General features: G+C 47.3%; 1 protein-coding gene across 11 annotated transcripts; it reads left to right on the top strand.

Annotated features, from left to right (window-relative positions):
• The first annotated feature begins 522 nt into the window (after positions 1–522).
• Positions 523–24,458, top strand: Zmym3 (zinc finger MYM-type containing 3). 11 transcript variants are annotated; one of them, XM_051179635.1, is made up of 25 exons: positions 7,984–8,007; positions 9,569–10,251; positions 11,197–11,240; positions 11,540–11,612; positions 12,058–12,352; positions 12,589–12,766; positions 13,122–13,340; positions 13,632–13,782; positions 13,990–14,105; positions 14,271–14,357; positions 14,474–14,624; positions 14,873–15,045; positions 15,256–15,421; positions 16,011–16,108; positions 16,191–16,350; positions 16,573–16,685; positions 16,826–17,000; positions 17,179–17,325; positions 18,464–18,567; positions 18,888–19,056; positions 19,372–19,523; positions 20,165–20,279; positions 21,299–21,553; positions 22,703–22,817; positions 22,924–24,458. In XM_051179635.1, the coding sequence occupies exons 2-25, from the start codon at positions 9,582–9,584 to the stop codon at positions 23,114–23,116; spliced, it is 4,119 nt and encodes a 1,372-aa protein (XP_051035592.1). In that variant the 5' UTR covers positions 7,984–8,007; positions 9,569–9,581; the 3' UTR covers positions 23,117–24,458. The 11 variants fall into 11 exon arrangements, with proteins under 11 accessions (XP_051035596.1, XP_051035595.1, XP_051035592.1 ...); XM_051179632.1 differs by lacking the exon at positions 7,984–8,007 and adding an exon at positions 8,230–8,383; XM_051179633.1 differs by lacking the exon at positions 7,984–8,007 and adding an exon at positions 8,347–8,370.
• The last annotated feature ends 342 nt before the right edge of the window (positions 24,459–24,800 follow it).

Genomic DNA, 24,800 nt, shown 5'->3' with positions numbered 1-24,800 from the left:
GGAAGGGGGAGGGGAGCTAGCCGTGGAAGGTAGGAGGTTGGAAGGAAAGACTAAATGACTACGAAAGGACTGAAAGACCTAGTGGTGGGAGGAGGAAAGAAGAGTACTAGTGAGAGAGGAAAAGGGGAGAGAAAAGGGGAGAAAATGCGTGCGTAGGCGTGCGCTGAGAGTTTATACACTGCGCCTGTGCAAAAATCGAGTAACAATGTCATTGTATTCTATGAGGCAGAGCTAGCCGATTGCTACTGAAAAATGCCCCGCCATGTTTCTTTTTACACACTTCCTCAAAGCTTGCACCCTGACACTCTGTACCATTTTAGTTTATTTTCCCAGTGCTGAGTGTATTCGGGAAGTGCAACTGAAATGGTCATGATTATAAAAAGGGACAGGAGGGTAAGCGATTTTGACACATTAATCCCTGTGTGATTACCCAGAACTGTACCAGCACTATTTCCATGGTAACCAGAGGAACAGATAGGCCAAACATCACTAAGGTTCCCACCCACCCCCCATCCCCCCGGAGAGATTCAACAGGTTGGTCGGCGGTGCTGGAGCCATTATGTTGGAGGTCTTCGCATCAGACCTACACTGTATCCCCATAGGAGGCCTATCAGGTAATAATAACTTTCATTATTCCATAATGCTTAACTCACCCAGGCAGTTAACCAAGGATTACAAGGTTCAATTGATAGGCGCCAGTAGTTAATTCCTAGTAATTAATTCATACTCTGGATGGCAGATTATCCCAACAGGCACTGCCTACCTTACATGGGGACACAATGATCTAGACCTGTGTTGTCTAATAAGACTTCTTACATGTTGGGAAGGTTCTGTGGCACATTCAATAGAGATTAGCCATATTCTACCCCACCCACCTCATGCTTGCGCAAGTGTGTGTGTGTGTGTGTGTGTGTGTGTATGTGTGTGTGCGCGCGCCCGCGCTTAAGGCTACTAGCTACTATATTGGGTATATTTAACCCAGTGGTTCCCAAACTCTGAGAGAGAAAAAAATCTGTATTATGAAAAAAGCAAATAAATCCTTATTCATGGAGGGAAATGAACCAAACAGTGTTCAACAATATGAAGAGAAAAGTCTCACCCCTTCTGCTCATCTCCTATATCCACTACCCAATTATGACAGCTGCTTTCTATGTATGACTGTCTAAATCAAAGGGAAATTATTAAGCCTTTATTACCTGCACTCAGGAGGCTAAGAAAGGAGGATCGCCCAGGAGGCCATCCTGGACAACCAGGCCAGGCAGTGCATAAAACAAGACTCTGTCCCAACACACACACACACACACACACACACACACACACACACACACACACACGTATGAATGATTTAAAATATGGATGTACTTTTCTAAGCCCTGACTTTTTCTGTTTAAAAAAAAAAAGATTTATTGGGGGCTGGAGAAATGGCTTAGCAGTTAAGAATACTGGCTGCTCTTCCAGAGCACTAGAATAACTATCCCAGCTGGCATTGGTGGCTAACACCTGTCTGTAACTCCAGTTTCCGGTGTGTCTGACGCTCTCTTCTGGCTTCTGCAGGCACTGCATTCATGTGGTGCACAGACATAAACATAAAATAAAAAGCAGCCATATACATAAAATGAAAAAATAAACAAAAGATTTATTTTTATTTGTGTGTGTATGTGTGTGCTTTTCTGGCATGTATGTAAGTTCACCACCGGTGAGCAGTGCTCAAGGAGGACAGAAGACAGTGCTGGATCACCTAGAACTGGAGTTACAGATAGTTGTGAGCCACCATGTAGGTCTGGCAACACAACCCAGGTCCTCGGCAAGAGCAGTCAGTGTTCTTAACCTCTGAGCCATCCCTGAAGTGCAGCTGTGACTTTTTCTAAGCCATGATTTTTTTTTTTTTGGAAAAAAAAATAACACAGGCGCTGGAAAGATTGCTTAGAAGCACTGACTGCTCTTGCAGATGGCCTGTCCCATTCTCACCCAGCATGTACATGGCAGCTCACAACTACTTGTAACTCCAGTTCAAAAGATCTATCCCCTCTCCTGACCTCCTCAGGCTCCTGCATGCTTGTGATGAACAGCATACATACACTCAGGCACAGCCCATACCATCGGAGGTGGCCCATAACTTTTTCCCCAGCACTTGCAAGGCAGTGCTGAGATCAAAGCTGGGATCACATTCTCTGTGAATTCTAGTCCAGCTTAGTCTACAGAGCAAGTTCCAGGACAGGTAGGGCTACACAGAGAAACCGTATCTCAGAAAACAAACAAAAAACTCAGGTGAACACCACACACACACACACACACATACATTTCAATAAAATACATGTTTTAAAAATCTTTAGCAATGTTGCACACCTTTAGCCCCAGCACTCTGGAGGGGGAGGCAGAGGCAGGTGGATCTCTGAGTTTGAGGCCAGCCTGGTCTACAGAGTAAGTTCTAGGACAGCCATGACTGTTTCACAGAGAAACTCTGTCTCAAATCAAAAACAACTTTAGCAAAGTTGGGCATGCCAGTAGTGCTCACCTATAATCTCAGCACTTGAAACCAAGGAAGGAGACCCTTCAGTTTGAGACTACATCAGCCTTCATAATAAAACTGCGTGTTTTTTTTTTTGTTTGTTCATTTTTGTTGTCTTAATTTTTTGTTGCTATGTTTTGTTTTGTTTTGTTTTTTGAGACAGGAAGCTGCTGCTTCCTGGCTTGATTTTTTTTTTAAAGCTGGTTTTGTGGCTTATGTCTTTAGTCTAAGTGTTCACTCAGGAAACAGAGGCAGGAGTATCTCTATGAGTTTAAGGCCAATCTGGTCTACATAGTGAATTCTAAGCCAGCTAGGGCTAAATACTGAGGCTGTCTCAAAACAACAACAAAACAAAGCAAAACAAAAAGTCAGAGTCAGTAAGATAACTTAGCAGGTAAAGGCACTCCAGTATCCTGACAACTTGACTTCAATCCCCAAGACCCACATGGTACAATGGGAGAACCAACTCCTTAAAGTTATTCTCTGACCTCCACATATGTGCTGTGGCATGTGCACACACACTTCTATAAATACATGTATACGTATAAATATATAAATGTATTAGAAAAAAATATTTTTATGTATGGTATGAGCCACATGGAGTTATAAGGTAGTTGTAAGCTGCCCAGTTTGGATGTCAGGAACCAAACTTGGGTCCTCCAGGAGAACAGGCAGTTCTCTTCACTACTGAGCCATCCTTCAGCCACAGAAAAATACTTTTAGAAAAAGTAGTTGCTGGCCAGTGGTGGCAAATGCCTTTAATCCCAGCACTGGGGAGGCAGAGGCAGGCAGATCTCTGTGAGTTCAAAACCAGCCTGGTCTACATAGCAAGCACCAGGACAGCATCCAAAGCTAGACAGAGAAGGTTTGTCTTCAAAACAAAACAAAACAAAAAAACAAACAAACAAAATCCCCAACAATAACAACAAAAAAGATAGTCTGTGTTGCACATGCTAAACTCTAGTCCTTCTTGCCTCAGCTTCCTGAGTAACTGACACTATAGGCCTGTGTTATCTGGGTTATTTATCTATCCTGCCATACAGACCCTGATCTATTCAAACTTTTCGTTTTGGAGATTAGGGGTGACATACAGCTTACTATGTAGCCCAGTCTGGCTTCATACTCTCCATCCTCCTGGCTTGGCCTGTACCACCACATCCAGTTTCTAGTTCATTTTAATGAGTTAATTTCAGCCACATATTGCTAGGTATATCATTCCATAGATTTATAATCCAAGCACTAGAGAGGTTAAGGCAGCAGGATCAAGATTTTGAGACTGTGGCTGTCAAGGTGGTTCAGTGAATAAAAGTGTCTGCTGTCAAGCTTTTTACTCTAAGTTTGATCCCTAGAACTAACATGAAATGAGAACAGAGTCCCACGGGTTGTCCTTAATACACAGTGGCACATGAATGCCCCCCATACACACATTACTATTGGAACTGGAGACATAGTTGACTGGTTGAGAGCACTGGTTGCTGTTAAAGAGGACCTGAATTTAAGTCCCAGAACCACCCAGTTACAGTTCACAACCATCTGTAACTCCAGTTCCAAGGATATCTGATGCCTCCTTCTGGTCTCTGCAGGCACTGCATGAAGGTAGCACACACATATACATATTTATACTATAAGTGACATAGTATAAAATAAAGAAATCTTTCTAAAAATAAATAAATGTAGACAGGTGTGGTGGTACATGCCTTTAATCCCAGAACTCAGGAGGCAGAGGCAGATGGATCTCTGTGAATTTTAGGCCAGCATAAACTCTTTTCTACAGAGAGAATTCTAGGACAGCTAGAGCTACACAGAGAAACCCTGTCTCAAAAAACAAACAAAACAAATACAATAAATAAGTAAATGTTTAAGAAAAAGAGTTATGAATTCATCCTGAGCTACATAGCAAGACCCTAGCTCAACACACACACACACACACACACACACACACACACACACACACACACCAATAAATGTAACTAAAAGTAAACCAGGCATGGTGGTACAAGCCTTTAATCCCAGCACTTGAAAAGCAGAGGCAGGAGGATCTCTGTGTGTTTGAGGCCAATGTGGTCTACATAGTAAGTTCCAAGCCAACTAGAACTACATATTGAGACATATCTCAAAGCAAAAATGATCAAGGTTGGCTCATTGCAGAGCATGTGTTTCCCAGGTGTAAGCTCCAAAAATGTGAATAAAATATGTTTATCTCTAAGTGGTAGGTCATTATCATATTCTTTTTAGTTTTTTACTTTTGTGTGGGGGTGGGGGTGCAAGCATGGTATGGGTGTGCAGATCAAAGGAAAACATGCAGAAGTTAGTCCTCTCCCTATACCTAATGTGAGTTCCAGGGATCAAATTTAGGTCATCGACTTGGCAGCAAGTACCTTTACCTGCTGAGCCTTGTTGCTCGCTCTGATTTTTGCTTGTTTGTTTGTTTGTGGTTTGGTTTGTTGTGGTTTGGTTTTCTCAGACATGTTTTCTCTCAGTATCCCTGACTCTCCTGGAACTCACTCTGTAGACCAGGCTGGCCTCAAACTCTCAGAGATTTACCTGCCTCTGCCTCCCTCGTGCTGGATTCAAAGGCAAGCACCACCACCACCGGTCTCTCTTAAGGCTTTCTGTGCTTTCCAAAATCTTTACTGTGAAGGAGTGAACATAAATAGATATATAGATAGATAGATGAGACATGGCATTTATTTATTTATTTATTTATTTATTTATTTATTTATTTATTTGTAGCACTTGGGAAATGTGTGTGTGTGTGTGTGTGTGTGTGTATGTGTGTGCATGCTTTTGTGGCTTTTTAGACAGTATCTCTCTGTGTCTTTCTGGGTGTCATGGAACTCATTTTAGACTAAGCTGGCCTGGAACTCAGGGATTTGCCTGCCTCTTCCTCCAAGTGCTATGAGTGCCATGGGCTACCACTCCTAGCAGCATGCCAAGTGCTCTACAATTGAATTCTATTCCCCCCCAGTCCCCTTTTTATCATTTATTTTGAAACAGTGTCCCCTGTCTTTGAAATAGGATCCCACTATGTAGCCCAGGCTGACCTGGAACTCCATATGTAGACTAGATAGGCTTTGAACTCCCAGAGATCTACCTCTACCCCCAACTGAGGTGCTGGGATTAAACGCATGTACCACCAAAATTGAATTTAACTTTGTAACCCAAACATGCCTGCCTCAAACTCCCGAGTAGCCTAGTTTATCATCTGCACTAAGAGGCCTGGCTAAGAAATGTTCTTAATATGTAGCCCAGTTTGGCCTTGAATACAATAGTCTCCTGTCAGCCTCCTGAGTACTGAGGTTACAGACCTGTGTTTCCACAACTGACCTATTTATTTATACCTTTGCAATCAGAAAAAAGTATAAAATGAAGAAGGTGTGGCTCAGTTATATAGTACATAGTATATGTAAGGCTCAGGCTTAAGCCCCAGCACTGCAAAAATTAAATAAATAAAAGTATTCTGGGCTAGTGGTGTAATTCAGTTGGTCAGATGCTTGCCTAGCATTCACAAGCTCTGGGATTGACTTCCAGCATAGCATAAAACAGGCATTGTGACATATCTGTAATTCTAGGCAGAGGCAAGAGGATCAAAAGTTAAAAGTCATCCTTGGATACAAACAGAGTTCTAGGCCAGCCTGAGTACATAGCAAGTTCAAAACTACCAGATTGGGGCACATAAGACCCTTACCCAAAACACAAGACAAAACAAAACAAAACAAAACAAAATCACCCAAAACCAAAGATTTCTTTTTGAGGGGACTAGAGTTTTAGTTTAATAGTAAAATTTGCAGAACACAGCTTTCTTGTATAGCTGGTATCTCTGCACATTCACAGCCTTTCCAACTATTAACATTCAGAGAAAGACAGGTACATTTGTTGTAATCCATGAATAGGCACCAATGTATCATTACTAACCAAAGCCTTGGTTTACCTTAGCACTTTTAGTATTTTACATTATGTTTGAATAATGTAAGTTGACCTGTACCTACCATTAGAACATCATGCAGAGTGATATTACTGTTATAAAATCTTGTGTTCCTTGTCATTATTTTTAAAAATCTATTTATTTTGTGTGCCCATGTATACATATATGATACATCACAGGTGTGAAGGACAAAGAACAACTTGGAGGCCTAGGTTCTCTCTTATTATCTGGGTCTTAGACTTGGCAGCAAGTGCCTTTACTGCTGAGCCATCTCATCGCCCTCCATTGTTGTTTATTATGACTGAAGTTTTGTTTTATTTTGCTTTCGTCCTTTTGAAACAGGGTCTTGCTATGTAGTCTAATCTGGCTTCAAACTGCATGGAATCCCCCTGTCTCAGGTTCCCTGTGTGCCACCCCACCCAGTTTTTTATTTTTGTTTTGAGACAGGGTCTCACTATGCAGCCCAAGGTATTCTCAGGGTCATTGTCCTTCTGATAGCCACCCCCCCCCAAGTCCTGGAATCACAGACCACTATGCCATATCAGAATTCACTCTTCCCTCTTAGATGGTCTTCACATCATTTGAAAATTAGTGATCAAACATTCCACCCACCACAGCAGCCAAGGAGCCAGGCATGTGATGGGGGGGGGGGAGACAAATAAAGGAACTAGGTGGCCCAACTGAGAAAGAACAAACAAAATACAAAGAGGCAGTACAAACAGAAAGAAGCACAAAGTGGGAGATGGGTACACAGCATACTGATTAAGATAAAGAAAGCTGGGTTTAGGCAACCTACCCTGAAAAAATATTACATTTATCTCTGATGAAGGAGAGAGCAAAGACAAACTCAAGGCTAATGGGGGGAGCTAGGAAAGACAAGGTTTCTGTGAAAATGTGGGTAAAACTCCCAAGGACAAGGCTTGGGAAGGCTTTACCTGGAAAGGAGGAAAGGTTAGAGGCAGGCTAGAGGGGCAATGGACGACACTGGACTCTCTCCTTGCCTGAGTTTCTAGTATTTAAGGTAGTAAATGTTGTGCAGCCCTTAGGAGCTACAGTGGGAATGGGAGGAGTGGGGTTGTCAAGGGTTCTGTCATGAGACCCGAGAATGGACGCCGGCATTTACTCCTTTTAACTCAGTAGACCTAATGTTAGTGACCCCCTACCCTACTTCTCAAGCCATAGCCACGCCCACCATCCAGTAGGATCTCTGGAGCCTGTGTTTGCCAGAGTGAGTGCTCCAGAGAGGCAGAGTCGTAGAGACAGGGAGGGAGACTGTCAAGAACCGAAAAAGAGGGTAGAGGGGAGGACAGTGAGTGTGTGGGCTTGGGGTGTGTGTGTGCTTCTGGTGATAATTCAAGCTCCTACAGGAAGATGCAGTGAAATGATTCCAGAACTTACCCAAAGGCCATAGAGGGAGAGGGGGGGTGTAGCCTTGTAGAACCTGCTTTGGGGGGGGTGTCATCAGGCAGTAACCGTTACTGCATAGGCGTTGTCACTAAGCCAGAACCATTTAACTGGCACGGGTGGTTGGAGAGCAAGCTTGAGACACCCCATAACTACGATTCTTAGACAGGTTGGAGGGGGGGCCGAGGCTGCAGACAAGGGGAGGAGGGGCACATGAGGGTTGGGTCTTTGCCTCCCCCATTCTCTGCTGTCACTCACTACCCCAACAGTGGCCGGGGGGGGGGGGGACGGGCCCCGGAGAGGTGGGGATGGGGGAGGGTAATCTTGGCAGGCGTCTGCTGCGTGGCAGCGTAGGTAGGGACTGCTGAGGGGGGATGCGGGGGGAGGGACGCCGAACACGAGTGGGAAGCGAAGAGAGACACGGAGAGGGGGAGGGGACCGGGAACCATTTGAATGAGAGGAGGGGATCACGGGTACAGTGGGTTCTGGAGGTAGGGCGGGCACGGGTGTGACGGGGCCAGACTCGAGCCAGGTAAGGAAAGCAGGTGCGTAGATCTGGGATTTTCTTCATTTTTTTGTGTCTTTAGTGTACTAGGCCCTTCGGTAGAAAGGGGGCGCCGCCTTCCCCGGGGGCGGGCTTCAAAGCTCCAGAGGCTATCTTTTTCTCAACTAACGGGGCCCCGGGCGGGGGCTCAAGCTCCATCCCCAGTGACTGTACTCCACTCCGCAATTTCCAGGCGGCCACTGGGCTGGGAGTCTCGCGCCGGGGGCCGGCGCTGTCTCGCGAGCCCCCTCCTCCAGCCAGCCAATGGGATTGGTTGCTGGCACCGCCCGCCTGCCTGGTGCAGAGCGCTCAGCGCTGCAAGCGGCGCTGCCATTTAAAGGGGCCGCGACCCCTGTCCCGGCTGCTAGGGAGGGAGGTGGAGAAGGAGCGCGGGGCCGTCGCTGTCTGCAGTTCTAGGCTTGTAGCCGGTACTCTAACCCTGCCGCAGGTAGGGGTCGGGTCTGATCAAGCCGAACCGAACCTGCAGGCGGGATCTTGCAGTAACCGGGAGGGGGGTCTAAGGAGAAATCGTAGCTCCAAAATGTCTTCCTGTAAATGCCTGAGGTTGGGGGTGGGCAACAGGAGAAGGGAAAGACTAGGGGGGCAGTAGGGAAGGGGGACAGGGCTGAGAAAGTGGTCCACCCTGAAAGGTAACCGAGCGGGGGGAATGGTTAGGAAGGGCAGTTTGTGGGGGCGGGGAAGGGCTGAGGGTGGACGGGGCTTTGCGGGGAGGGGCGGCGGGGCTGAACAGGATGGGTAGAGATTGGAAACCTGGGGGGCTCTCGGAGTGTAAGAAGGGACCAGGGGCTGAGATCGCTGGAGCGGGAAAGGCTTCTGGCTGCGGCGGCCAGAAGAGACTCAGAGGGGGGCGTTTAGCTTGAGGTGGGGGTGTGTGTGAGAGGTAAGGAGGAAGGAGCTACGAGTCTCGGTGGGGGGTGTCGGGCGGGTTAGAGACCTACTGCCTGGCGAGTGTGGGCACCGGGCCAGGGCGGGGAACGCCACTCCCCACAGAGGGCGCTGTATTGGGGGGGGAGTGGACATTGGGACTGAAGCCTGTGAAAATGCCTATCGGTTGTGGGGGGCGGCTGCTAATGAGAAATCCAAGTGGTTGACGGGGTGTGTCCCATAGCCTACATAAGAAATTCAGGCTAAGACCACCTCTACTGCCCCCTCTTCCGATCTGCAGCCCATACCCAGCCATGGACCCCAGTGATTTCCCCAGTCCATTTGACCCATTGACCCTGCCAGAGAAGCCCCTGGCTGGAGACCTTCCAGTAGACATGGAATTTGGAGAGGATCTGCTGGAATCTCAGACTGCCCCAACTCGAGGATGGGCCCCCCCAGGTCCGTCTCCATCCTCTGGAGCCCTGGACCTGCTTGATACCCCTTCTGGCCTGGAAAAAGACCCTGGAGTAGTTCTGGATGGAGCCACTGAGCTACTGGGGTTGGGGGGGCTACTTTATAAAGCCCCCTCCCCCCCAGAGGTGGACCATGGTCCTGAGGGGACCCTTGCATGGGATTCGGGGGATCAGACCCTAGAGCCTGGACCAGGTTGCCAGACCCCTGAGGTGATGCCACCTGATCCAGGGGCTGGGGCCAGTCCCCCTTCACCTGAGGGGCTACTAGAACCTTTGGCTCCGGATTCTCCAATAATCCTGGAGTCTCCTCATATTGAAGAGGAGGAGATACCCCCCATAGCTACAAGGAGAAGGGGCTCCCCTGGGCAGGAGGAGGAGCATACCCAAAGGCAGCCACAGAGCCCAAATGCACCCCCTAGCCCTTCAGTGGGAGAGACTCTGGGGGATGGCATCAACAATTCTCAGACCAAATCTGGGGTCTCTATCCCTGCTGCACATCCTTCTTTGCCAGGTAGGTTGCCTAATCATTTGGAGAGGGCTGGGGAAAGGGTGGTGGTACGGAGGGTTGGCTATGTGCCTTGAGAAGTGGAGGAGGAGGGGCAGGAGGGTGGGAAGATTAGAGTAGGAATATGTGTGAGGAAGGAATTGGGGTTTGGGGAGGAAGAGTGGGGTGTGGTGGAGATTATGGAAAATAGGGGTGGGAGGAGTGGTTGGCTGTGCAGGATGAATGGGGTAGTGTGGGGGAATGAATTTGATGGCAAAGGTTCCCTTTTTTCATATCCCAGTGGGCTTTTAGTACCAGGGTCCTTCCTTCAGGATTTGAAGGAAGATAGCAGGCTTCTAGTCTCTAAAATTTTTTCTAGCTGTTTGGTTCTAAACGGGAGTGGAGTTTCTGGGATTGATGAATGGTAACTCCTCTCCAAAGTCCCTAACAGCATACTGATTTCAGGGGAATGGTAGAGAGGCAGAATCTAGGATGTGTCTCTGATAGGGGAGGGACAATCTAGACCTGAGGCTCTAGTTTCTCCCCTAATCTACCTAGTGTTATCCTTCCTCTAGGCTGCGATAAGGGTCTTCAAATATATAATCTTATATAATATACCTTATTTATCACCAAAGTCCAGAGAAACCTACCCATACATTGGTGGGATTATTTTTTTCTTCTTGCTCCCTTTCAGTGGCTGCATATGTTTTTTGTTGGTAAAATATAAATTCTTCAGTGGCACAGAAATGATTGGAAGGGTAGGATAATGCATTTATTCAGTGGAGAATAGCTGTACACATACCCTCCCTACTTCCACCTTAGTACCAAGTCTGAAGTAACCCTGAAAGGGTTTAGAAGCCACAGACACTGTTTTCCCTTTCAGTTTTTGAATACATTCTTCCCCAGGAATAGAGGTGGGAGTTGGTCCTGGGCAGGCTGAAGATTTAGGCTACCTTCTTGCTTCCTTTGCAGGAGATGGCCTGCCGGGGAAGGAGAGTGAGAAGCCGCCTGAGAGGGTGAGGGGGAGGGGATTGGAAAGAGTCTGCTTCCCCCTATAGCTCTGAGAAGGACAGACCCTCCATTTTCCTTCCTAGATGTTGGGGGGGGTGCTGTCAGGTGATCCAGAGAAGGGAGGGGCTTTTGTGTCTACTGATTCTTAAGAATGAAGTCCAGCTCCCATTTCCCCCTTCTTTTCAGGGATGGGCCGAGGGTCCCCAGTCTCTCACCCCACCTTCCATCTCCTATTCTTTCCCAAACCTGTACTCCAGTTAGCCGGCCACTAGTGTCAGCTTTCCTCCCTGCCCCTCTTTCCAAGGTACAGAAGAGAAGCGAGCGCGTTAGAAGAGCAGAACCTCCAAAGCCTGAGGTTGTGGATTCCACTGAGAGCAGTAAGTAGGATTTGAGGAAGTGTGACCTGGGAATTCCGGGTGTAGAGAAGAGCTGAAGGTGGGATTATGACAGGGCACGGGATCTTCTGGCTCCTGTAGTTCCTCTCTGCAGAAAGAGAAGTGCCTGTCTCTGCTATGGGTTGACATGGGAACCAAGAGGTAGTAGGGGGGAAATTGAAAACAAGAACAGTAAGAATAGAGTTTCATGTTTCAGCTATACTGTCCCTGTCCCCAGGCTTCTCTCTTAGAAACCCCCTCCTGAATATTGTAAAATAACCGTGGGTACCTTAAGACACCAATGTAATGGGAGAGGAAGTATAATAGCCAGAATGAGAGGAATCCCAGAGATCCCAGGATCAGTATTGAATTTACTATTGGCCTGGTCATCAAATGACTGGAGATCTGTTCTGGTGGTCTTTTCTCACTGCCCCGCCTACTCCCACAGTTCCAGTGTCAGATGAGGATTCTGATGCCATGGTAGATGACCCCAATGATGAGGACTTTGTGCCATTCCGGCCCCGGCGCTCTCCTCGCATGTCCCTGCGCTCAAGTATGGCACAAAGGGCTGGGCGCTCTTCAATGGGCACCAAGATGTCTTGTGCACATTGCCGGACACCACTGCAGAAGGGGCAGACGGCCTATCAGCGCAAGGGGCTGCCTCAGCTCTTCTGTTCTTCATCTTGTCTCACTACTTTCTCCAAGAAGCCCTTGGGCAGAAAGACCTGTACCTTCTGCAAGAAGTGCGTGGAGATCCTAGGGTGGGCGGGGGCAGGGACCAGGGACCAGGGGAGGGAGTTATGGGTATGAGAGATTGTATTGGCAAAACCAAGAAAGATGGAGATGATAGGGTTCATTTAGGGAAGTGGCTAGAGTATTTGACTCAATGGTCATCGTTTTGAATCCTAGGGTGTGCAGGGGGTTACTGCTGGAATAAGAGGGTGGTCCTGGGAATACTCAAACCTGTTCCCACCTCCAGGGAGATCTGGAACACCAAGGACTCAGTTGTGGTACAGACTGGTTCAGGAGGCTCCTTCCAAGAGTTCTGCACATCTGTCTGTCTGTCTCTGTATGAGGCCCAGCAGCAGCGTCCAATCCCCCAGTCTGGGGATCCTGCAGATGCCACTCGCTGCAGCATATGCCAGAAGACTGGAGAGGTGAGGCTACTCACCACAGGCCAATTTACAGAGCCTGCTGGCTCTGACCTGCCCCGCTGGTTCTGGAGCTGCAGGGGCCAGGCCCTAGTGGAAGGGATTATGGGTGGAAAAGGTAACCATTATGAGGGAACAAATTTAGGATAGAGCTTCTCCAGGATGTATGGAGCTGACCCTCCTTACCTCCCAGAATCTGGCCATCAAGTGTACAGCCTGACACACAGGTTGGGGTTTCCTAGACCCACTCTTTGCTATGAAGGTCTAGAGTGAGGTGGGAGTCCTGCCTGTCCTTGCATTGATTGGGGTGGGTGGTGGTGGTCTGGCCTCAGCTCAGGGTGTGCATATGTATGTGTGGCAGGTTCTACATGAGGTCAGCAACGGCAGCGTGGTACACCGACTCTGCAGCGATTCTTGCTTCTCCAAATTCCGAGCCAACAAGGGACTGAAAACCAACTGTTGTGACCAGTGTGGGGCTTACATCTATGCCAGGCCTGGGAGCCTTGGCCCAGAGCTCCTCTTCCATGATGGTCAACAAAAGCGGTTTTGCAACACTACGTGCTTGGGGGCATACAAGAAGGTGGGGCCGAGGGAGTAGTGCATTAGAGGGCTATGGAAGGGGGTGTGGTTCTTGGGTGATAAATAAAGGTGCCTGAAGGGTCGAGGGCTGGGAAAAATAAAACAAATAAAGGGGGTTTCAATTGTATCTGTTATGTTTTATTTTTGAAGCTGGCTGGTGGACACACAGGTCTTTGTTATATCATCATCTATACTTTTTTGTATGCCTGAAAAATTTCATGTTTAAAAAAATTTTAAAAATAAAAGTGAAGGGACAAATCCAGCCTCAGCCTCTCCTTCCCCATCCTCACAGAAAAACACACGTGTGTACCCATGTGTCTGGTGCAAGACCCTGTGTAAGAACTTTGAGATGCTATCACATGTGGATCGTAATGGCAAGACCAGCTTGTTCTGTTCCCTGTGCTGTACCACTTCTTACAAAGTGAAGCAGGCAGGGCTCACTGGTAGGTGCAAAGCCCTCTTCTTTGAGATCCCTGCTGGCCTTCCTTCTACTTCCCACATTCCCCTTTTCTAGAGTAATTTCTGCTGCCCAACCTCAGCCCCAACCACATCTTCCCGTGGATTTTCTATTCCATCTCTGCCCTGCCTTACACCTTCTATGTGCTCTCTCTTCCTCTTTCTCTTTCTTTCTCTTTCTTTCTATGCCCCAGGCCCTCCCCGGCCCTGCAGCTTCTGCCGCCGCAGCCTCTCTGACCCTTGTTACTACAACAAAGTTGATCGCACAGTCTACCAGTTCTGCAGCCCCAGCTGCTGGACCAAGTTCCAGGTACTCCAGACCCTGGACCAGGGATAAAGGGTGTGGCAACAGGGAAAGGGTAGGAGAAATGGGGTAGGTAGGCCTGGGTAGGGCAAAGAGCAAGCCTGATCTCCCCTCCCCTCCCCTCCAACAATGCACACATCTTGCCCCCTTATTTCTCTTCCTTCCCTCCAGCGTACTAGCCCTGAGGGGGGCATTCACCTGAGCTGTCACTACTGCCATAGCCTCTTCAGTGGCAAGCCTGAGGTCTTGGAGTGGCAGGTAAGACCCCCCCCACACACACATCTTGCCACATGTTTGAAGAAGTCTTCTCAAGCTGTGCCTGTGAGGTACAGATGTCCTAGTTGTGCCCTCCATGTCCTGTGTTTCTGCCTCAGGACCAGGTCTTCCAGTTCTGCTGCCGTGATTGCTGTGAGGACTTCAAGAGGCTTCGGGGTGTGGTATCCCAGTGTGAGCACTGCCGGCAGGAGAAACTCCTGCATGAGAAACTTCGTTTCAGTGGGGTGGAGAAAAGCTTCTGCAGCGAAGGTAAGGAAGTGAGTTAGGGACTGAGGCCCTATTTCTGATGACCACGGAGGATGGCAGAGAAAGGAACAAGGCTTAGAAGGCAGTGTACAAGGTAGGGCCTTGTCAGAATGTTCTACCCCATTTATGCTAAAACTTTAGGTGAAGGACTATTTAGATGAGGTTTTAGATGCGGTGCTTTGAAAAGACTGGGTCTTATGCCTGTGAGTACCTCGCTCTCCAGGCTCTCTTTCTTCTTCTCCTTTTTCTAGGCTGTGTGCTGCTGTACAAACAAGATTTTACTAAGAAGCTGGGCTTATGCTGTATCACTTGTACTTACTGCTCCCAAACCTGCCAGCGTGGAGTCACTGAGCAACTGGATGGCAGCACCTGGGACTTTTGCAGTGAGGACTGTAAGACCAAGTACCTGTTATGGTACTGCAAGGTAAGGAGAGTCAACATGTCAGAATGAAAGAAGGCAGCAGGGGTATGAACTATTGTTCTGCCATCAGCATCAGCTCTCCAGGGAGGGGAGCTAAGCTCTCCAATCTCTAAACTGGTCCAGTTTCTAAAGAGAGTAACATGGTTTATCATAGAGAAGAGGGCCCAGCATATTTTCAAGAGGCAGGTCTGACCATTCTGTCAATGCCCTCAGGCTGCCCGGTGCCATGCCTGTAAGCGCCAGGGGAAGCTGCTGGAAACCATCCACTGGCGTGGGCAGATCCGTCATTTCTGCAACCAACAGTGTCTGCTGCGCTTCTACAGCCAGCAGAACCAACCCAACTTGGATACCCAGAGTGGGCCAGAAAGCCTCCTGAACAGTGAGTCTGAGATAGTGTGACATTATTAGAACTGGCCTGGGCTCTTTCCATGTTGGGTCAAGCCCCTTCTTCCTCAGTTGCAATTATCTGTTCCCTGGCCAGAGTACCTGCTACCACGCTCTTTTACCTTCAGGACTCTTCTGGTATTCTTTAACTCTTGGAGTGAGAGTCTACTGGTTTTCTGCAAGGATATGTAGTTTAAGGTATACTCAGGTGGGACAGGGCTGTGGTGGTTATGGTCAGCTTTCAGAGAAAGGGAAGTATCAGCATAAGCTTTACCTTTAGTGACACTGAAAACTGTCAGCCTGGCGTCTCAGTCACTCTAGGGCTACTTAACTCCTGAAGGCTGTCTAAATGGAAGGTATAAAGTAAGGGGCAGGAGGTGTTGTTGTTGCTTTCTAAATGCAGTATTTCCTTCTTCTTGGTTGCCAGAAGCAAAGAGTCTTCTTGGCTACTGTTTCTGGGGTCCAGAGACTAGACCTGGGGTAGAAAGGAAGAGAGATCCTAGATTCCTATTTCTCTCCCAGAAAAAGGGTGAGGAAAACGGTTAGTTCCTCCAACAAGAGCGTTTATTTGTTTGATTCTACAGGTCAGTCTTCTGAGTCAAAGCCCCAGACACCTTCTCAAACCAAAGTGGAAAACAGCGGCACAGTGAGGACCCCAGAGGAAAATGGGAATTTGGGCAAGGTCAGGACAAAAGCCAAGAGGGAGGATCTTTTCAGAGGAGGGTACTGTCATTGGCACAACTTACATTCCTTTGATGCTACAGATCCCTGTGAAAATTCCATCAGCTCCAAGTGTGTGCACTCCTCCACCCCCACCACCCCCAGCAACACCCCGAAAAAACAAAGCTGCCATGTGTAAGCCACTGATGCAGAACCGGGGAGTCTCCTGCAAGGTGGAAATGAAGTCCAAAGGAAGTCAAACAGGTGAGTGTCATGATACCTCCATTCCATGGAGTGTGCCCCTAAGTTCTAAGCCTCCAGCTCAATGTCCGGGAACTTAGGTAGCTCTCTCTAAGTCTGTTCAAGGTAGTTCTGTGACATTGAACACAGGTTTAGAGTTTTGGGGGATGACAGGTGAGCATCGGGTCCTATATCAGATGTCACTAATCTAGAAGGGGGTGCTAAAAAGAGTTTTCTTGTCTGCAGAAGAGTGGAAGCCACAGGTGATTGTGCTGCCTATCCCAGTGCCCATATTTGTGCCAGTGCCTATGCATCTATACTGCCAGAAAGTCCCCGTGCCTTTCTCAATGCCTATCCCGGTAAGTGTCCTTGCCCTTCCTGACCAGTCCTCCTTCATCCTTCTAGGATTGAGGCCCACCCTCTCTGGTTGTCTCATAAGTTGGTATACCCTTATCCACTGCTGTGATTCTTGACATTTAATTGGGATTTGTGCCTCCAGGTGCCTGTGCCCATGTTCTTGCCCACGACCTTGGAAAGCACCGACAAGATTGTGGAGACCATTGAGGAGCTGAAGGTGAAGATCCCTTCCAACCCCTTGGAGGCTGACATCCTAGCCATGGCGGAAATGATTGCAGAGGCTGAAGAGTTAGACAAGGCCTCTTCTGATCTTTGTGGTACGCAGTGGGTAGCGGTCATAGTGGAAACAGTGCTACCAGTCTGTCTGCCTATAAGAGTGGGAGGTGTGGTCTTGGTGCTAAGTGGGATGGGAGGGGGTAGCTGGGACCAGCCCCTGAAGCCTGTGTGGGTATTGGACAAGAGCTGCAGTGACGATCTAACTTCTCTGCCTCTCAGATCTTGTGAGCAACCAGAGTGCAGAGGGACTTCTGGAAGACTGTGACCTGTTTGGGACAGCTCGCGATGATGTCCTGGCCATGGCTGTTAAGATGGCTAATGTCTTAGATGAGCCTGGGCAAGACTTGGAGGCAGATTTCCCCAAGAGTAAGTATGATTTAAAGCATGCCCACAAAATACGGTAGCATTTGAGCTATTAGGAAAGGAGTGTTTCTTGTGACCCTGAACGTAGCTCTAAGCCATGTCTATTTAGACAGGACAGGGGCTGGGCAGTGGTAATCCCAGCACGCAGGAAGCAGAGGCAGGGAGATCTCCGAGTTCAAGGCCAGCCTGGTCTACAGTGAGTTCCAGGATAGCCTAGGCTACACAGAGAAACCCTGTTTTGAAAAACCTTTTTAGACAGAGTATCGTGTAGCCCAGACTTCCCCTGAACTTGCTTTATAGCTGAGGATGGCCTTGAATTTCTGATCCACCACTCCTAGTTTATATGGTACTGAGGATTGAACTCAGAGCTTCATGGATACTGGGCATATGTCTACCAAGCTACATCCCCTACACTTTGTCTTTCATTTTTATTTGTGTGTAAGTGTGTATGTATATGGGTATGTGTGAATGTTCATGTATGTACAAATTCATGTTCAGGCCAGAGGAAAACCTTGTATGCCATTCTTCAAGCACTGCCCACCTCATTTTTGAGATGGGATCTCTTTCACTGCCATGGAACTTGCTAAGTAGGCTAAGAATCCACCTATCCTTGCCTCTCCAGTACTGGGATTACAAGTGCATGCTACCATGCTTGGCTTCTCTTTTGTGTGCTGGGGAACCAAACTCAGGTCCTCATGTCCATGTTGGCATGGCAAGTACTTTATCAACTGAGCCATCTCCTCTGTCCTCATTGTCATCATTTTTATGTGTACAATTCAGTCATATTAAGTATATTCGTGTTGCTTTGAATTTGTGAATATTTGTGTTCAATGTGATTGGTTGTGGGAATTAAATCCAAGGCCCTGTGTATGTAGGCAAGTCCTATTACCGAGCTACATCCCAACCCCATTTTGAGTTGCCCAGGTGGCTTTGAACTCATTCTGTAACCTAGAAGGTCCTGTGCTACCATGCATAGCTTGTTTCTGGTGTTTGTGTGCCCCTGACTACCTTTCATAAAGTTTTACTGGCTCCTGTTGTGTTCAGTGAAGCTGACCAAGTAGCAAGTAGCAAAGATGGGATGAGAGGGCTTCAGAGTTGGGGCCTAAAGTAATTGATTTCTTCTTTCTTTCCCTTCTATTAGATCCTTTGGACATTAACCCAAGTGTAGACTTCCTCTTTGATTGTGGCCTTGTAGGGCCTGAGGATGTATCTACTGAACAGGACCTTCCTCGAGCCATGAGGAAGGTGAGGACTGGGGTTACTGTATCCACAAAAAGAAAATGGACATCTGACGGGGCAGAGCTGCTCTCATAGCCACACAAGAAAGCTTAATTTGACCTTCCTTGGCCTCCTTTCTCCAATACTAGAAGTACTGAGATCTAGCCAAATTTGCTTTTCTCCTAATTCACAAGATTATCAACACTATTCTGGGGTTTTCTGCCATGGTAGCTTTCTGTGTTCTTATATCAGTGCTTCCATCCCCAGTGGTCAGCACTGTCCTGACTAGCTTTCAGGTGCCCTGACATTGCCTTTGTCACCATCCCTCCTACTGTTTTCCTTTCCAGGGTCAAAAGAGGCTGGTACTTTCTGAAAGCTGTTCCCGGGACTCTTTAAGCAGCCAGCCTAGTTGTACTGGTCTCAACTATTCATATGGTGTTAATGCTTGGAAGTGCTGGGTACAGTCAAAATATGCCAATGGAGAAACCAGCAAGGGTGATGAGCTACGCTTTGGCCGTAAGTACTTGGGAGGAAGAAGCCACTGAGGGAAAGAGAAAGGGGCTGTTACCTAGGAACAGCTGAAGAAATCTAGGAGTGGTAATGGTGTGATTGTGGTGTATGGGTTCCCTATCCAGTAAAGACAGTGAATGTTGCAGAGTAAAGGGAGATCCTGTCTAGGTTCAAGGCTGGGGCCCCCTTTTGTAATTGATGAGGTTTTTTTTTTCCCCCCCTAGGAGCTAGTTGTGACTAAAGGGTTAATGGTAGATCTATGTGTAATTCTCCACATGGAGTTTTCTTAATCCTATCTACCTCTACTACATATCACTACAGCCAAACCCATGCGTATCAAAGAGGATATTCTCGCCTGTTCAGCTGCTGAGCTCAACTATGGTCTGGCCCAGTTTGTGAGAGAAATTACTCGACCCAATGGCGAACGATATGAACCTGACAGTATCTACTATCTGTGTCTTGGCATCCAGCAGGTACCTCTTGTACATAGCCTTGTTTTCTATCACTTTCAACACAGTGTACACATTTCTACTAGAACTGTTTCTAGCCCACTCCTTGTCAATTGTCTCTTACCCTGAATAGGCAGCTTGCCTAAATTTCCTGTGACAAATAGATGATCTCCTAAAATCAGTGCTTCATTCCAGGACTATGGTGCAAGCACCAGTCTTCATTGCTACCTGGCCCCTCTAGGTCACCCTTGAGTCATCAGATCTTAAGGAAGAATATGAGGGCTGAGTTTCTTGAGTAGTTGGGTAATGTTTACTTCTCTCTAGATGAGGCTAGCAACTATGACCTGATGAGGGTATCTGAGCTCCAGGCAATGGTGGTGCACACCTTTAAATCCAGTACTGGGGAGGCAGAGGCAGGCAGATCTCTGAGTTTGAGGCCAGCCTGGTCTACAGAGCTACTTCCAGGACAGTCGGGACTACACAGAGAATCCCTGTCTCAGAAAACAAAACAAAAAGGGTATCTGAGCTTGTGAGGAGCATCTCCAGGCTCTGCCTCTTTCAGCAAAGCTCGATATATCAGCAATCACACCTGAGGAAAAGTATGCTGGTTCTCTTTCTTATAGGTCTTAGTCTGGCTTTATGTATTTCTGTTTTTCTTTCTCTAGTATTTGCTGGAAAATAACCGAATGGTGAACATTTTCACGGACCTTTACTACTTGACTTTCGTTCAAGAACTCAACAAGTCTCTGAGTACCTGGCAGCCCACACTCCTCCCCAACAGTAAGGGACAGAAACTTAGCAGCAGCCCCTTATCCCTCTCTTCCCTTCTTCCAACACACCACTGCAAGAGTCCTGTACTGTCTGGCCTGTTACTCTTCACTAAGGGCTCAAGGGTAGGGGTGTATGCCTGGATGCCTCAGGGTTTCAAGCTAGAGCCAGAATCCCTGCCCTTGAACATGAGGAGGAGAGCCACATATGGTGATGCATGCCTATAATTCCAGCATCAGGGAGGCTGAGGCAGAATTGTGAGTCCTGAGCCAGCCTGGACTATAGAGTGAGACACTGTCATTTAAAAAAAGAGCATAAGTTAAGCATGGTGGTATATGCATTTAACCCAGCATTTGGGGGCATAGGCAGATGGATCTCTGAGGTCAGGGCTAGCCTAGTCCACATAATGACTTCTAGGCCAGCCAGCCCTACATAGTGAAACCCTGTTTTTTTGGGGGGGTTATTGTTGTTTTCTTTTTTTTATGAAAACACTAAAAGAGGAACATGAGGAGAAGGTCAAGATTTTTATTCTGATCCAGGAGCAATGATATTTACCTATAGTTCAGGCTACTTGGGAGACTGAAACATGAGAAAAGATGTCAAGTTCAAGGCTGCCTTGAGCTATATAGGGGAATCTTTTTCTTAAGAAGGAAAAAAAAAAGACTCAGGTCTGTAGACTTATCTGTGAGACCAGAAAGAAGACAAAGATTTGGGTGGTAAGTTAAGAAAACAAGATGTGGGAATCCTGAGCTTTATGTCTACCTGTATATAACTCGGAGATGGTCAGAGAAATGTTACATGCAGGTGAAAAGTATATTAAAAAAGACTCCCAATTCCAGGATAGGCAAGGCTACACAGAGAAGCCCTGTTTCAACACCCTCACAAACCCCCAAATTGCCCAGCCCTACTGTATAAGTCAAGTGTCAGGGTTTTTATATAATAAGAAGTCTACAGTTAAGTGTATGTTTGTGTAGGAATGCAGGTGGGTTTGGGAAGCCGATCCCCTTTGTTTTTCTCTTTGTCCATCACAGATACTGTATTCTCCCGTGTGGAGGAAGAACACCTCTGGGAGTGCAAGCAGCTGGGGGTCTATTCTCCCTTTGTCCTTCTCAACACCCTCATGTTCTTCAACACTAAGTTTTTTGGACTGCAGACAGCTGAGGAGCACATGCAGCTCTCTTTCACTAATGTGGTACGGCAGTCTCGCAAGTGTACCACTCCTCGGGGCACCACAAAGGTGGTGAGCATCCGCTACTATGCCCCAGTCCGACAGAGGAAAGGGCGAGGTATGAGGCTCTCCCCTCCTTTGCTTTTGCCCTTTATGTTCTTTCTCCTGGCATTCCCACCATACCTACCTGCCAGGTTGATCCTCTGCTTTGCCACTAGCTTCCCTCTATGTTTGCAAAAAAAAAAAAAAGATGAAAACAGTCCTGATAGATAGTGGCTGGCTGTTTCGTAATAGGAGGGCAGTTAACTGCCTATTTCTCATCTTCATCATTTCTAGGTATTTTATTTGCCTGTCTTATTTTGAAAGAATGAGGGTGAACAGGTAGTTAGTTCTTAGGTGTATCTGACTACCAGGGAGAGTTGAGCTGGAGCAAGCAGGGGTAGAGACAGGTAGATTCCCCAGAGTTCATTGTTCAGCTAGTCCAGCTAGTTGGTGAGCTCCAGGCTCAGCGACAGACTCTGTTTCAACACAATATAGAGAGGACGGAGGAAGCTACCCAATGTCAACCTCTGGCTTCCACATGTGCATAGATGCACCTGCATGCTCATGTGCACAACAAAAACATGCACTCACACATACACACAGAGATAACAGCAAAATCAAGGATGTACAGAGGGGGGAAAAGAAAGCTCCTACTGGTTTCCATTCTCTTTCTTTGGCTCTGGAATTCTGTCCTGTGTGTGTGTGTGGTTCTTCAAGTCCCTTCTGTGTACTTCTACCTAAATTGATAGGCAAAGGTTATGCCCATCATTTTTAATCTGACCTAGAAGGCAAGCCCAACCTTCTAACACACTATCTTACCAATTATTTTGTATGACTTGTGAGTTCACCTCTTTAACAAATCAACTTGGGAATGATTATGTACACTTTGGCAGGAAGAACTGGAGAGGCCTGCAGAGTAGTATACCTATAGGATGTCTGATTAGTATGAAAAGACTAACGAACTCTTCTGCTTTCCCTCCCTCCCTTCTTTCCTGCTTATTTTTTTGGGGGGTAATGGAAGTAGAACCCAGCACTTTGTGTATGCTAGGCAAGTACTCTTCCACCTAACTACACTCCTAGCCTTCCTTTATTCTCCCTTTATTTCTTTATGAAGCTATTTTTTTTTCTATCCTGTGGCCTTATCTCTGTGACCTTGATTGTGCTCTGCAAGGTGACTCATTGAGCCTGTGTTCTAACGAGTCTGGGTCATTTCCCTCTACTGTAGACACAGGTCCTGGGAAACGGAAGAGGGAAGATGAAACTATCTTAGAGCAGCGTGAGAATCGCATGAATCCCCTCCGCTGCCCCGTCAAGTTCTATGAGTTCTATCTCTCAAAATGGTGAGTTGGTGAGCTTATAGGGATGACTTACCATGTGGACCTAAGAGGCCTGCTTTGTGATGGTACTACTAATGCCTGTCTTCTACCCTCAATCCCACTATTGTAGTCCTGAAAGCCTCAGGACTCGAAATGATGTGTTCTACCTGCAACCTGAGCGCTCCTGCATTGCGGAGTCACCTCTCTGGTATTCTGTGATTCCCATGGACAGAAGCATGTTGGAGAGCATGCTTAATCGCATTCTGGCTGTGCGTGAGATTTATGAGGAACTTGGTCGTCCTGGGGAAGAAGACCTAGACTGATCCCATGTGGTTGGTACCTTGTACCCATCTTTCACATTGCTGTCTGTCCTGTGAGGTAACTGGCCCAGGAACCAATGCTATCCATTCTGAAGGGCCCTGACTGCCTTTTTCTATTCTCTCATTCCCTGCCTTTTCCCAGGAACCCCTGGCTTTAACCTTCCATACCACTTGTAACTATGGGGCCCCAATCTTCTGTACTCATGGGCTAGTCCCCAGTCATGGGCATGAACCAGGTAGCCCATTTTCTCTGTATGTCACAGTAAACCCTTTCTGCTGGGGCCTGACTCTGATGGAGTGATAATAGCTCTGGTGATCCTGTTGGCTTTGGGTTTTTTGACCTATACCTATATAGGCGAAGCCCTGTGTTCCTAGGTTTGATCTAGGGAAGAACCCAGCTGCCTTCTCTGCCCTATGTCCTCTCTCTCTCTCTCTCTCTCTCTCTCTCTCTCTCTCTCTCTCTCTCTCTCTCTCCTCTTCCCCAATACTATGTGAAAGGGTCTTGTCTGAGAGATGTGAAATAAGTAAATAAATTTCCCTAAAGCACAGAGCTCAGACATGTTTATCCCTCCTGAAATAAGTGATTGATTGTTGGCACCCTTCACCACCATGTCCATTACCTACCCTTTGAGCACCACTCCTTGGTGCTCCAGTTTCTCAAAGGTTCCAAATGCTTTCTTTTCCTCAAAGGCAGAGAATGACTCAGTATGGGGAGCGGACTCCTATTGTGCATATTCCTGTACCCTTGGTTTATGTGTTTGTCTCTCTTTCTCTCTCTCTCTCTCTCTCTATCTCTCTCTATCTCTCTGCTATCTTAGGATGGCATGAGCCATGGTGTCAACATGCTTAGTCCCTCTGTAACTGCCTCCCTTTAGTTTCGTGAACAGAGCTCTCAAGGCAAAGGTGAATGTCTGACTTGGATTGGGGCTGGGTTCCCCAATGTTGTTCTCCCCTATCATCAGAGCCTGGCCCACCCTATGGGGGCCTTGGCTACAGGATGGGGTTTGTGGTCAAAAGATAGGTGAGGGGCTATGGGTAAGAGCCCTGCTCCTAATGCCTACATCTTCTTTTTCCCCATCTTACCTTTGTGGGCCCAGAAAATTTCGTGTCTGGTAGAGGGAGTGCCGAGTTCTTTCCCTGTTGGCTTTGCTGTTCCCCAGCCTTCTTCTTGTGTTTTTATAACTGTCACCAGTTTAGCCACTGTTTAAATTGTATATATTGTACTGATGTGCCTGGCCTCTTCCTTCAGTGAGCCATGCCCACCCCTGTGTTGTAGTGAAAAACTGTTGTCACAACTAATCTTCTGTCTCTGGAATTGTTTGTTTCAAATAAAGAGTTAAAATTGTCCCTTGCTTTCTCTGGGGGAAGGAGAGCTGACTTTGGAGGAATGAGAAATAAGAGAAAGAATGCTAACTGTGGAGCCTTGACAGTTATTCTTACCTCATCCACCAAATTATTAGAAATTCGGTTCCTTTTCAGAAATTTTCAGAAACATTAGAAAAAACTATTTTTCAGTAGCCATTTATTGAGCTGGGGTGGCTCATGTCTGTAATCCCAGAAGTTGGGAGGTAGAGGCAGGAAGATTAGGAATTCATAGTCAAATTTGACTACATGGTGAGTTCAAGGCCAACCTGGGCTATATGAAACCCTGTCTCAAAAAGGGGACAAGAGCTGGAGATGTAGTTCA

This window comes from Phodopus roborovskii, unplaced genomic scaffold (genome assembly GCF_943737965.1).
Source record: "Phodopus roborovskii unplaced genomic scaffold, PHOROB, whole genome shotgun sequence".
NCBI lineage: Eukaryota > Metazoa > Chordata > Mammalia > Rodentia > Cricetidae > Phodopus > Phodopus roborovskii.
The sequence above is the reverse complement of the archived record's forward strand: the minus strand, read 5'-3'. Positions and strand labels throughout refer to the sequence as shown.